General features: G+C 39.8%; 1 protein-coding gene across 2 annotated transcripts; it reads right to left on the bottom strand.

The window, feature by feature from the left end:
• Nucleotides 1–1,764: 1,764 nt before the first annotated feature.
• Nucleotides 1,765–12,121, bottom strand: si:ch211-150o23.3 (uncharacterized). 2 transcript variants are annotated; one of them, XM_054793422.1, is made up of 8 exons: nt 11,727–12,119; nt 11,124–11,162; nt 10,352–10,660; nt 9,847–10,155; nt 6,498–6,812; nt 6,268–6,417; nt 5,788–5,861; nt 1,765–5,577 (listed from the first exon to the last, which is right to left on the bottom strand). In XM_054793422.1, the coding sequence occupies exons 1-7, from the start codon at nt 11,755–11,757 to the stop codon at nt 5,818–5,820; spliced, it is 1,197 nt and encodes a 398-aa protein (XP_054649397.1). In that variant the 5' UTR covers nt 11,758–12,119; the 3' UTR covers nt 1,765–5,577; nt 5,788–5,817. The 2 variants fall into 2 exon arrangements, with proteins under 2 accessions (XP_054649397.1, XP_054649407.1); XM_054793432.1 differs by lacking the exon at nt 11,124–11,162 and having other exon boundaries at nt 11,727–12,121.
• Nucleotides 12,122–14,790: the final 2,669 nt, after the last annotated feature.

Raw genomic sequence — 14,790 nt, 5'->3', positions numbered from 1 at the left:
CACACACACACACACACACACATATATATTACTGTATAAAAATACTGCGGTCTGTAGTGTAGTTAACTTCCTTGGTAATTTCGATGAGTGCCATTGAAGATGAAATGTTAGGTCTGTATCCGTATTGGCTGTCCGCAAGTAATTCATTCTTATTTATAAATTTGTCTAACCTGTTGTCGAATAGCTTTTCAATAATTAATAAAAATTATGAGGAAAAATAGGTAAAATAGGCTTTGCAGGCCATTACCAGTGTAATATAATATTGCAACAATATGCAGAAATGCTGCAAATATGTCCCCAAGGGCGTGGTTTGGAATGGTATGACCACTATGAGCCGCTAAGTGGCGCTGCATTTAGAAAAACTGTCTCAAAGCGGACGCGGAAGTTAACACTCTCATGGTGCGATTGTTTTCCTAATCGGGTTTAAAAAGAAGGGCGGTGCACTGGCTGTTCGCCATATAAGGATTTACAAGACTCGTCACGACTGCCAGTAAACCAAAAGCAACGCCCAGTCTTTCCACCTCCCGACGGCTGCCATGATTATTTTTAACAACCGAAACTGTACTTAAAATAAGACATTACAGTAACTAAATATTAATATATACATAATGTATACACTTAGCAGCAAGTCTGCGCAGGAGATATGCGACCTACTTGATAAGTACGGAATAAAACATGGGCCCGTCGTCGGTGAGCACTGAATGCTACATTGTTGACTCGTGCTAGCTATTGCCACACACTTAGTGTGATATGCTCGATGGTGACTTAACGTGTTTTTTAATATGATTTTATTATATTCAAGACTCCACCCGAAGTCTGTACTTGAAGAAAATTAGAGAAGCCATGGTCAAAGGGAAACGACCTGCATCATCGGACAAAACCTACTACAGAGAAGAGGGTAATGTTGATTAAATACACACGACCAGCCAATGTTTGCGATTAACCTTTAAAGTATCGTTATTGCTTTGTCATCAAGGATGGGGAACATCTTCTACAGAGGTTGACATTGTTATTCAACCCAAACTACATAACCCATTGTACAATATATACATGACTGCACAATAATCCAGTTTTAGCTGAGAGTTGGACAAGCTGGACAGCATTGACTTGGCCGGTGCCCAACATGACTGAGACTTTCCCCTTAAAGTAAAAGAATGAATGACACAAGTGTGGCTATTGGAACACAGAAGAAAATTTCCCAACATGTCCAGTGAGCTATATTATGGTCATTTACAACTGTGATGAATATACTGTATTTGTGTATCACGTAAATTATGTAAGTATAACATTTAAATTATGCCTGTCAGCCTTTACATTTAACAGAGTTTTTTGTTTTGTTTTTTCAGATGAAGAAGTTACGTATGTTTACAGGACGCCTGTACGTAAGACATGGAAATTCTAATAATCACTGTTTCAGTCTCTATGTAGTTTCCTACGACTTGCCTTAAATATGCATTTAGTTAGGTTTACTATCAATTGAGGCTTCAACGTAACATCTTTTGTTTGTTTTTTTGTAGACCCAGAGTGATTTTCCAAAAGAAAAGTAAGAATTATGCATTCAAATATAGTGTCTCACACACCTATTTATATATATATTTTTATATATATATATACACACACACACACACACAGTGGCGTGAAAGTGTTTGCCCCCTTCCTGAGTTTTTATTTTTTTTGCATGTTTGTCCCACTTGTTTCAGACCATCAAACAAATTTACTCAATGACAACACAAATGAACACAAAATTCAGTTTTTAAATGAAACCTTTATTAAGGGAGAAAGAAATCCAGACCTACAGGCCCTGTGTGAAAAAATGATTGCCCCCTAAACCTAATAACTGGTTGGGCCACCCTTAGCAACAACTGCAATCAAGTGTTTGCAATAACTTGCAAGTCTTTTTTTGACCTACTCATCTTTGCAGAATTGTTGTAATTCAGCCACATTGAAGGGTTTTCCAGCATACATACACTAATATACATATATATGTTTGTATTGTCTGTCTACAGTCGTAGCCTTTACATGAGGTCAAGACCAGAGTGGACTGAAAGAGAAACTGAACATGAGTAAGTTTTTTTTTCCCTCTCTAAAATATTACATATATTTTATTGTCCTGATAGTTTTGCTTGGATGTTATGTGGTGCATTTACGATGTAGTTGTTGCATTGTAAAAATGTATTATTGCCTGTTCAAGCGCCAGATCAAATGTAACTTCAGTCCACATTATGATGGCATCATTTGGGATCGACTGTTACTGCCAGTGTATAACAAACCACAACCACTGTGTTCTCTCCTCAGACACTACACCTACAACAAAGAATACCCGTACACACACTCAACGCCTATAACATCTCATAAAGAGGCTCCTACAGAACCCGAGTCGACCCGCTTCATCCCACTCTGGGTACAGTTGGTGGTGTTCTTCATTACTGCAGTGTTCCTCTACCTTGTCTTCGCCAATATGGAGACAAATGAATACACCAAGAGGATACAATGATTTTTAAAAGACAAAAATCCAGTTTGTGCCGTTTTACTATACATGACATGTTTTTTATCAAATGTATTTTATCCCAGAGTGATTTTATTTTGTTTGTCACAAAGCTTCTTGAGGGCAAAACTCACCCTTCGTAGTGACGTAGAGCTCATTGCTGTTTTAAAACTTTAATACTGTTGGATTATAACACTTCTCAGACAAACTACAACATAAATGCCTAAGTGGTTTAGGAGGAAGAGGTTTGCATGTCATTTCAAAGTATTTTCTGTCTTGCTGTCTCAGTCATGGCAAAGTATCTCTGTTAATGACATTTAACTGTATTTTGATCAATAATTCAGAAATACACTATTTCGATACAAACCTTCTTAATGTTTGATTTTTGTACACACAAGCAAACAACACATTTAATATTTGAACTGATGACAAAAGTACGCCAGTGTATGCAATGTGTTAAAGCTGTGACATTTCATGATGAATTAAACAGCTGTGAATGCATTCAACTCAACAATAGCATTTTAATCAAGAGTGACTATTTACACGTTTTTAGTGCAATGATGTACATGGGAGACATACGAGCCATAAGCATGTTAGGTTGAAAAAATACAGAACCCTGCTCTAAACATTTCAAACATTCAATTGCTATGCAGAACCAAGTACACAAGAACTTAGTGGAGTTTGCCATTAGTATAAATCAGCTCATAAATAAATGAAATGTTAAAGTGATAAGTAGCATCAGGATAAGCGGCATAGAAGATGGATGGTAAGTAGCAGCTGTCAAGATATCTGCCTTTACACCGATTTGCAACAATACTGAACACAATGGACTCTAGTTATAAGTCATCTGAAGTCCAGGGCATGGGGGACTTACATTAATTTTGAAAGAGTTCAAAAACAGATGGGTAAAGTCCTGCCTGACAGGTGTAAATTAAAGAAGTCAAAAGGCTACATTTAGATATGTGCCAACAACCACTCGTCATAGAAAGTGGGTGCAAAATAGACTCCTGACTTCATAGACTTCAAATTTGAAGTTGTAAAATTGCAAGAATTTACACTGTGCACTGTTGGAGCTTAAGGAGGTTCTAAGTAGAGCTTTAAAATGGAAAAAGAAGAAACGGGAGTGAGAAAACTGAGTAAACAATTAATTGTAAACAACTTCAACTGAATTAGGCTGTTCATCAGCTGATTAAAAGTTAAACCTTGGCACAAATGTGGATGCAATGTATTTTTCTTACAGGCCTTTTCCAAACTGTCATGATCTATGGTTGGCAAAGGCAAAAAAGCTTTCTCTCTTTGAACGCGGTTGGACTGTTGAGCTGCATAAGCAAGGCCTCTTGTAGCGCACCATTGCTGCTGACAGTAAGACAGTCATTTTGAACTTCTTAAAAGCTCCTGAGGATTATGGAATAAAAGAAGTCGAGTGGTAGACCCAAAAATATTTCACCGGCCCTGAGCCGGAGGATCCCATTGGCTGTCTATGAAGTCACAGGAGGATCCTCGTCCCAAATTGAGGGAGGTTGTTACTGCCGAGTGGAGTCCAATAACCATCAGACGGTATCTACAAGAGACGCCACAAAACTGCCTGTTTGGAATTTGCACGGGAGCACCAAACATGGGACATTGAAAGGTGGGAGAAAACTTTATTCTCTGATGAGAAAAAATTTTAACTGGATGGTTCTGATGGCTTCCAACATGATTGGAATGACAAGGAGATCCCTCCTGAGATGTTTTTTTATTTTTTTTTTGAGGGGGGGGGCATCATGATCTGGGTTTTCCTTCAGTGGAACAGTGGAGCTTCAGGTTGTGCAGGGGTGTGAAACGGCAGCTGGCTCTGTGGAGATGTTGCAGGGGGCATCCCTCACGACTGAGGGCCCTCGTCTGTGTGGTAATGACTGGGTTTTTCAACAGACAACACTGCAGTTCACAATGCCAGCCTCACAAAGAACTTCTTCGAGAGGAATAAGTCACTAATTTGGACCATGCTGCGGGTTCCGCTCATCTAAATCCAAGTGAGAACATTTGGGGATGGATGGCAAGGGACGTTTACAAAAATGGACACCAGTTCTTGACAGTGGATGCCCTCCGTGAAGCCATCTTCACCACCTGGAGCAACACTCCCACTCACCACCTGGAAAAACTGACAAAGGATCCTGAAACGAATTTTTTAGGTGATTAACAAGAATGGTGCAGCTATTCAGTACCGAGTACTTTTTTTTAATTTTGGGGGGAAAATTTTTATTTTAGGCGGTTTTAGGTTTTTTTTTAGCTATGGCTTTATGGTCTTTTGATCAGCTGGTGAACAGCCTAATAGTTGTGTGCAATAAATTGCTTACTCAATTTTTTTTGTCTCACTCCCACTTCTGCTGGTGCTTTGTGAAGCTCTATGTAGAACCTCTTTGAGATCCAACAGTGCATAATGTAGTCTTAAAATTTAGATCAGGAGTTTATCAGATCATATTGCTTTCCCCATTCACCGTTTTAAAGCTTTATACCAGGTTTTTATGTTAAGTAAATTGTTTACTGCTGAATATTTAAAAATAGCAACATTTTCCTTGAAGAGGTTGTGCAAACTCTTTGTTTGTGTACTTAGTGCACACAGGAAGCCCAGATGTGACTGAATAAACATTTTTAAAAAGACAGCACTACATCAACACAGTCCACAGTAAAGAAAAGAAACCTGAGAAATCCCAAGGTTCAAATTTAGAATTTTGGGAAATGTTCACAAGTGTGTCACTAATGGCATGTGTGTTTGCCGTGTTCACTGGGATAGGTTCAAAGTAGGGATGACACTGAATTTGTTCGCTATAATTTGTCCTTGCAATGCCACCTTTTGGATCAGGTTAAAGATAACGCTCTAAGTGTTCTGTTTGTTTGTCTTTTATGGATAGTACAAGTATACCTAGTGGAGATACAGAAATCTGAAAGTCAACTTTTTTGCAATCTACAGTATAACAACATGAACACCAAATAGAAACCTGGTATGATCCAGACTGTAGTGAACTGGTTCTAGTTGTGCATCTCAGCCCATTAAATTTTTGGTTCATCTCCTTCCGCCCGAATCCACCATGACCACAGCTTCAGCTCGCCAACTGAAAGACAAGTGCATTCAGTCTCCGTGACATTCAGTGTTCTCCTTTTTTGTAGAGATGTTTCACAGCAGTGTATCAAAAGTCGATAGTGTTTTGGGTTTTTTCCCCCCCCAACTTTCAACAGCAGAATAGCAACAGAAAAAATGTAGAGATTTACAACAAACATTGTGTTCAGCAAAAGCCATAAAAATACTCAAGACAGAAACATACCTTCAGCCATGTGCTTGCCTGCTGACGTCATCATAGTTTGTTAATTGATAAGGCAACATATGTGTTTTCCACACCTGTAGATGGAAACCTATAGTTTACACTTTTTGTTACATATAAGTTTGCCTCTATACACCACCAGTATAGAAATGAACCCATCAAGATGTGAACACAGCGACAATTGTTAATATGAACTATAACTGTGCTTGAAGGAAAATTGATGTTTGTTTTCTTTACAATTATGTCAAATCCTCTGAAAACAGGTACTCTGCATACAATAATGTGATTCTGAAATGGTAAATGCCATATTTTCTTAAATCCTCTTGAACCTAAAAGGTCGGTACTTCAATCACATCTTGGTTGTTTCATTTGAAATCCATTGGTGTTGGTGAATAAAGGCTAAAACTGTACTTCATTTGATATTATTGCCTTAAAATTGTGAAGGCTGAAGACTGCCGGTCAGGGAATACATATATAACTTACAGGATCTGGTCTCTAGCTCCAGTTCGGAGGGTTTCTTCTCCTTGTTACACAGCACCTTGGCCACAATGATAATTATGACGACAGCTACAACAAACGTCAAACCAGATACAAGCCAGCTGATCACCACTGGACTCAGAACAGGATCTGGGTCTAAACATATGAGCAGTTTCAGTCAAAAACATTTAAGAACAGAATTCACAACCGTAGTTCTTCAAAAATTAAAGTGTCACCTCTTATGGCAATGGGCAGAGCCTGGCTCTCTCTGGAGACAAAGGTGCGCCCCCCCAGCTGGACCCGATACAGGCAGTAGTAGTAGCCCTCATTGGAGCTCTGGGCGCTGGGGAAGGTGAAAGTGACAGAAGGGGCAAGGGCCGGCAGAGACTGCCGTACTGTCCCATTGGAGCGGATAAGCCGCAGCTGAAAGGAGCCTCCGGGGTACTCCTGTTGTGTGGAGCATGTGATGTTAAAACTGTGGCCCTTTAGGACGGAACCAGCCGGGGCCTCAGAGGACGTGTTGTACCAGTGTTGGGGAGTCAGGAGCTCCACTGTGATTGGACAGAATAGGAATGAAATAATGAGCAAGTCAAGGTCATACCTGTTTAGATACACATTTGCTACTTACAGTCCTTTTCCATGTACTAAAACAAGAGCAGTCAGACCTCCGCCAAGGCTTAAATATTTGTTACCTATGAAATAACTGCATGAACTAGATTACAATGTACAAATAACTAAAGATACAAAATTACAAGGTCAAAAATTTTAAGAAACCAAACAACTATCTGAAGAGATTAAACCCTCGATCAGTGGTCACCAAACGTTTTGAGGTTTTGAGTCCAAATTCCCTGGTCTTGGTCCTGAACGTAGGAAAGCTCTAACTAAAACCTTGCATACACATGCAAATGTAAGCTCAAAATGTGGCACGGCACAGCGGTCTGCCCACCCATGCAGTCCACCACCACAGCTTCAAAAAATCCTAGAGGAAACCCTGAGATCACATGGTCAACTGGGACAAAGGCAGTGCTCAGGTCCAGCAGAGCTAAAAGTGAGACTTTGCCTGCATCTGTGTTCAGACGGATATCATTTGTCACCTTGATCAGAGCTGTCTCAGTGCTGGGCGAGGCCTAAAGCCAGATTGGAAAGTATCAAACGCATTTTTAGAGAGGACAAAGTCAGTAAGCTGTTGGTATACAACTTTTCCTAAGACTTTTCTCAAGAATGGCAGGTTTGATGAGGCCGATAGTGCTCAGTACTTTGGCAATGAGACTGCTCTTCTTTAGATGATGCTTAATGGCAGCAGTTTCTGGGGACTTCGAAAATGTTCCAGTTTGAAATGAGATGTTACAAACGGCTCTGCACAGTCTTTAGAAATCTAGTGGGTAACTCATCAAGGCAGCACGTTGATGGGCTCAAGACTGCAGATCTCTTTGACTGTTTTGTCAGTGCTCTCGGTGGCTGCAGAGTACTCATTTGTGCTGTGGAAATGATTGCATTTTTAATGCCTTAACTTTGTCAAGAAAAAATATTGCAAACTCATTACACTTAGATGTAGAAATTATTTCTAAGGACAGAGACACTGGAGGGTTTATTAACATGTTTACTGTAGCGAACGGGACACCAGAGTTGTTACTCCAGTTGGTAATGATTTCAGAAAAATAACTCCCTCTTGTTCTATGGAAAGTCTGGTTGAACACACATTACTTTTCTTTGTTAATCTCATAATTAATCAGGAGCTTTGACTTGTGCTACTTCCGTTTGGTTCTGCGGCACTCTTTTGTGCCCTGACCAACTCTTCTTTTCTCCATGCCGCTTTTGGCCTACTTTTAAACATTCTAACTTCAACAGGAGCAATGGTATCCAAAACATTTACAACACTTGATGTATATAAGAGCTCAACAGATGATCAGTGTTAAAACACATGGTGTTTTCAAAACTAATCCTTTCCATAAACTGTGTCCCTGTGGTATCATTAATGAGTCTTCCCTGGACAAATGCAGACCCAACTTCTGGTTTGAGTGTAACAAACGTGAAAGAATTGCACGGAGGGCGCGCGTGTGAAGTGCTGCAGAGGTTCTTTGTCATGTCAAACAAACTCTATGGGCGCTTACAGTTTTTTGAAGTTGCAAGACAAACGTACGCACTTTGTACGTCTTTGTGCATCGTCCGTACAAACATGCCAACATGTGTCTGTCATAATTTTTTCTGGTGTCAGGTTTGGGCAAAATGTGAATTTTTTTAGTACGTTACACTTGCGAACTCCTTGTGATGTTGTGTGCCACAAATGGACCCCACATATGTAATTAGTGTGGCCAACGCATGTTCAGATATTTTGTACGTCCTCTGTGCGTGCCGAGATCTTACTCCTTCCTGGTCACCACAACTACGTTCTCCACAGACCAAAGAAAAAAAAAAACGCTGTGATTTGGGAACGCCAAAAATCACACGGCCAAAAAAAAACATCAGTCCGGTTGTGACCTAGGCTTCAGTAATGATGAAATCAAGAGTGTGCCCCCTGCTGTGGGTGGGCTCAGACACATTCAGAGTTAGACCAAACATTTTTTAAAAATGGGACAGCAGTGAGTTCTTCAGCATGCCTGTCATTGGCTACATCCACATGCATATTCAAGACCCTTGTAATGACCGAACAGTTAAAATCAGTGCGCACAACTGAAAGTAACTCAGTAAAATTATCAATAAAACAAATCTGTGTTGGTTTGTAAATGGCAACAAAGTATGAAAGGTTGTTTTATCTCCATTTTGAATGACACATACTCAAAAGATGAAAAAAAAAAGCCAAATGACAATGTGGGTGAGTGTATTGTCCCTGAATATGGCAGAAACATCCCCAACCCTCTGGTTTTGTCGTGTTTCAGACACAAAAGGTGTGTGGTGGACTGAACTATTGGAACTGCATTAGCTGTGTTTTTCCTCATGCCAAATCTCAGTTAAAAACATAAAATCAAGATTGCCAAAGGAAATAAATAAATTTAAAAAATGATTTGTTACTTAAAGATCTGGCATTAAGCACAACATGTTTGAGATTAGTTAGAGTTGAACTGTCTGTCCGTCTCTTAACTAATCTACGTGTGCTGACAGTAATTCATGTTTTGAATAAGAACACAATAAAAGGGAGATCTACTGTATACTACGTAGGAGGTTGCTTCCTAAAACTTTTGTTACTTAATTTTTATTCTTATTTAATTCTTTTTCATACTGCACTGTTTATAATTCTGGCTGCTGTAACAAAGTAAGGATCAATAAAGTCTATAAAGTTTATGTAGGACGGTAGTGCACATTCATACACTTCATAAACTTTGTATCATGCTCACCCATTTTAAGCCATAATAAAATACAGGTTTGTTTTTTTTACATTTCTAATGTGGATTTTCCCCCAAAAATGTATAAAACAACAAATACAGGGCAGGGAAAAAAATAAGCAGATTAAAAATAGGTAGAGGTAAAAAAAAAAAAAACAACAAAAAAACTGCAACAGGAACCAGCAAAGAAGAAGACTGCACCCAAAAAAAAAACCAATGTGCTGTGTGAATGGTATGTTTTAGCATGAATGAATAAGTGACTCACCCACAGTAATGTTGACAGAGTTGCTTGGTGGTGAGCCAAGCTGCTGAGAAGGCGAGCTGCCTCTGATGCTATAGCGACAACTATAGCTGCCCTGCTGGAACGTCTCGATGTCGGACACAGTCAGCTCCACCCGGGACAGGCTTTGCTCCACTGTCTGCGTCACCACGGGCTTGGACACTCCATGCTTGTACAGGTGGAACTCACTGATGTGGTGACCCAGCAGGATGCTGCAGCTGAAGCGAACAGTCTCCCCAGCAGAGAACACATTGTGGGGTGACAACAGGGAGAGGATGGGTGTGAAAAGTATACCTGTGGGTAAAGAAGTGTGTAAACACAGACATGCTGAGCTGAAATGCCAAAGGAAGAAATGATCAAGGACTTAACACTGTTTAATACATCACAGCGTAGAAGAGCAATTCCTAGTCATGTGTCCATGAATGAAGTGTGTAAATTAGTCTGTCGACTGTTTCAGCAAATTATTAAAAATACTGGTAGTGTGTCTCACCTGAGCATTTCACCCCTGCATCATTTTCATGTGTGCAGTGAGGGTTGCTATGGAGGACGACAGCGCAGCGACTCAAACTGGACTCGTGCCCCGAGCACTGGACGTGCCGCAGCCAGATCTCTCCGGTGCCTGTGCCAAAAGCTGCTCCATGGTGCACAGTCTCCGCCAAGCCGCAGGCCAGCTCCAGGCACACCACGTTGGCCTCCAGGAGGTCCCAGCCGTGGTCACAAACCGTCCCCCACTGGTTGTGTCGAAGGATCTCAACACGGCCGGAACACTTGCTCTCCCCGTCTACAAGTCTGATGCCATCTGCAGAGCGGAAATAACGCTTAGTAAACTCAATGTATGCTCCTGACCTAAAATCTTAGGGGAAAACAATACGTATTTTTTTGCCCAATAATCTTTAGGGTCTTTTAAGAAATTCAAACCACTGTCTTGCTGCGTCCAGCCTTGGCAGCAAGAGGCCTTGCTTGCTCATTTCAACAATGTTGCCATGTTTGTGGATGTCTGACAGACAGCTTTTAGTGCAGATTTCCATCTTTTTGGGCTATGGTCTTATTTTGTTAATCAGCTGACAAACAGATGAGTTTCTCTGCAGTTTTCAATAATTTGCTGACTCACTTCATTTTCCTTTTTCTCCGATAACTTCTTTTGGCATTTTCATGCTCTACTTACAATCTGGTTGCAATCCACCAGCACAAAATCTGCAATTTCAGATTTTATTCAGGAGTGTATGTGGAGATGAGCAGTTTTATTCCAAATCCTGGCTTACCGAAGGCAGTGACTCTGTCCCGCAGAACACCTAAAAGACCTTTGACAAGATGACAAACAAAATCTGCATCAGTCCAACACAGAATTCAACTAGTGAGAACCTACATTTAAAGCAACTGACTTGCCTTACAAATGCAGTCATAAACAACATGAAGACAATGAATCCTTCCACTATTAAGTCCAATATTTGTTCATTCCAGATCCTTTACTGCGTACCGGTTAAGTTAGGGTGTGTATGTTACTTCAATGACCCCCTACAATGCTTGCTTTACAAATCAAGGTGGACTTCAACAGTAGTAAAGGTAGTATAGAAGTCAATAGGACTAAATCTACAGCAAGACTCTGTTAAAACATCTTCGAGGTTACACCTGTGGAGTTTTGTTACTTTTACTCGCTAGCTGAACTTTTTGTGTACTACTTTATTATCATAGCAATACTGTACTTTGGTCCGTGCTTATTTTGAAGCAAGACAGTACTGCTTTGATAACACATAAGCACCAAACCAATCCTGTCAGGTAAAATCTTAAATGACGCAATTAGTGCTACAAAACAGGGATCTAGCTAGCTGTGTGTGTTCTAGCATTGTTTAGCAGCCTTAGCTTACCTGCTAAAACAATGTGGAGGAATTTCAACATCGTTGCCCCTCACCCATCCATTAAACAGCGGGGTGAGAAAGACGCCCAGCGTGGCGATGGCGATGATGCGGGCCGTTGGTAGCTCCAAAACGCACAAGACATGAGCTAGCCTGCGTTGTTGGCCTAGCTTGCTAACGAGGAGGTAACTTTAACCAAGTGGCCCGTAGGAGGTGGCTGTTACGAGTAGCTACAAACATTGCCGACATTAATATATGACGTCAATGCGCTCAACGTGTCGGTACTATGACTGTCACAATAACCTTACGTGCATGTCAGGATGACGGCGGTAGACAGCATGCCGTCAAGTGTGGCGTTTATTCTGCCGATATATAGCTGTTTCCGAAGCGGCCGACAGAGGTCATCATAGACCAAAGTAAGTAACAACCTGGTGCGGCACGTCCAACTGACGGCCGTCCCGTGAATGACATCACACCGTCCCGCAAGTCAAGTTCAGTACTCTCGAGATTTTTGCAGCAGATTCCTAAAAACAGAGCTCCTGTCATATAGAGAGTTTTTGGCCAGGATTTTTTGCAGTAGGTCCTTAAAAACAGTGAGTGCTCAAGAGTGCTCTTGTCAAATAGAGAATCTTTGACCCTGTCTTATTGAGAGGAGCTTTAGCCAGCATTTTTGCAGTAGGTTTTTAAAACCAGCAGAGCGCTCTTGTCTATTGAGGATCTTTGGCTAGCGTTTTGGCAGGAAGTGCTTTTAAAAAAAGAAGAGCTGTCCGCTTATATAGAATAGGGGGGGCCAAAGTGCGACGCGGGCGCCATTTGTGGCCCGTGGTTGTTTTTTTATTGGCACATTGTAAAAATATAATTCAACAAGAAGGTTTAAAAAAGGAAAAATCATCTGTAATTTTACAATAATAAAGTCAGAAAAAGGAAAGAAAGTATGTTGTGATCTAACGACAAAAAGTCTTAATTTTACGAGAATAACATTGTGATATTATAAGGAAAAATGTCATTTGAGCCACATAAAGTTGAATTGCTAAAGGGAAAATACTTTTTAAGTTGTAATATTATGAGAAACAAACAACAAAAGTTGTCATTTTTGAAAAATTTGGGGAAAACGTTTTGGTTTGGTTTGGTTTGGTTGAATTTTATTTGAACATGCATGCTGGTTACAACGGAATACATCTCATGAATCATCCTTTCACAGTTCCACATGTCCAAAAGGAGTAGGAAGAAGCAAAGTTGATTTAATCCTACCCCCCATCCATTCCACATCTAGTACAGTACATATTATTCACTTCCTGCTTTCCATATCATATTGTTTTATAATAATCAGTGTAATAATAAATAAATAATAATAAATAAAAACAAGCAGGACAGAACAATAAATAACAACTCTGTCTATTTGTATTTTATTGTACGTATACTTTCTGCTATTTCCAAATAGCATTATGTGTTTTACTTATGGTCAAGGATAATCTGTTTTTATCAAACCATGACTTTAATATGACCATTTCATCCTTGACCTTTTTAATTAGTTCTTGTGTGCTTTCCCCAGAACAGAAGGCAGTGGTATCATCCGCAAATAACACCAACTTTAAATCCTTTGTCACTGTACAAATGTCATTGATATACAAATTGAACAGTTTTGGTCCCAATATGGACCCCTGGGGTACTCCACACGTAATATTTAAACTCCCAGATGTGTATTCTCCTAGCTTTACAAATTGCTTCCTGTTTGCTAGGGAGCTTTTAACCCAATTCAAAACTAATTCTCTGATTCTGTACCTTTCTAATTTTGTTGTTAAAATATTGTGACTAATTGTATCGAAGGCTTTCGTAAGATCCATAAATACTGCAACTGCACACCTTCTGTGGTCTATAGCAGTATTTCAGTGATTTCAGTCAGTGCCATTGAAGTTGAAATGTTAGCTCTGTATCCGTATGGACTACCTGCTAGTAATTCATTCTTATTAATACATTTTCCCAACCTGTTATTAAATAGTGTCTCGATAATTTTCGAAAATTGGGGTACTGAGGAAACTGGTCGGTAATTTGTAAATTGATGTTTGTCTCCGTTTTTAAAATTGGAACTACTTTAGCTATTTTCATTTTGTTTGGAAATTTTCCAGTCTGAAATGATAAGTTACTAATATATGTTAACGCTTCTACAATCTTATTGATAACCCTTTTTACTGTTTCCATTTTGATTCCATAACAATCGATTGATATTTTTGCTTTAAAATTTGTGATATTTTAATATTACAACAATCAAAAAATCAAAATAGAGCAATAGAGCTGTGAGCTGGACCTCATCGTTCTAGCGATAACATAAACAGTCAGTAAGTCAGATAAGTATGAGGGAGCCAGATCATTCAGCGATTTAAGAGCCATGAGAAGAATTTTGAACTGGATCCTGTAAGTAACAGGTAACCAGTGTAAAGAGGCCAGTGTTGGGCTTATATGTTCCCGTGTCTTGGTGCCAGTTAACAGGTGGGCAGCTGCATTTTAATCAGTGGGAGACGATGTATGGATGACTGATCCAAACCACAATATAAGGAATTACAGTAGTCCAAGCGGTGTGTAATAAATAAATGAACAACATGCTCAAAGACATAAGTGGGAAGCTATGTGGAAAAAACAAGACTGGACCACAGCACTGACTTGTTTACACAGTTTAGAAGAACCACCTAAAAGCACACCAAGGTTTTTTACATATGGTTGACAGTATGAAGATAATGGGCCAAGTGCACTGTCCACACCATCTAAAAGAGCTGGATTGCTAAAAATAAGAATTTCTGTTTTTCTCATTTAGCTGAAGGAAGTTGAAAGACATCCACTGCTTCATATCCTTAAGAGAGTTCAACAGAACAGAAAAGGAGTCTGAATCTGATTTCAAAGGGAGATAGATTTGCAGACCATCTGCAAAACAATGGAATATAACATTGTATTTTGAAATAATTGAGCCCAAAGGCAACATATACAGTGCAAACAAGGCTGGGCCCGAAATGGAGCCTTGAGGCACACCACAATCAAGACTAGCCACTTTTGAATTAAAGTGGACCATAGTGACAGAAAATGA

Source organism: Dunckerocampus dactyliophorus, chromosome 1 (assembly GCF_027744805.1).
Source record: "Dunckerocampus dactyliophorus isolate RoL2022-P2 chromosome 1, RoL_Ddac_1.1, whole genome shotgun sequence".
Taxonomy (NCBI): domain Eukaryota; kingdom Metazoa; phylum Chordata; class Actinopteri; order Syngnathiformes; family Syngnathidae; genus Dunckerocampus; species Dunckerocampus dactyliophorus.
This window is presented reverse-complemented; position numbering and strand designations above follow the sequence as displayed.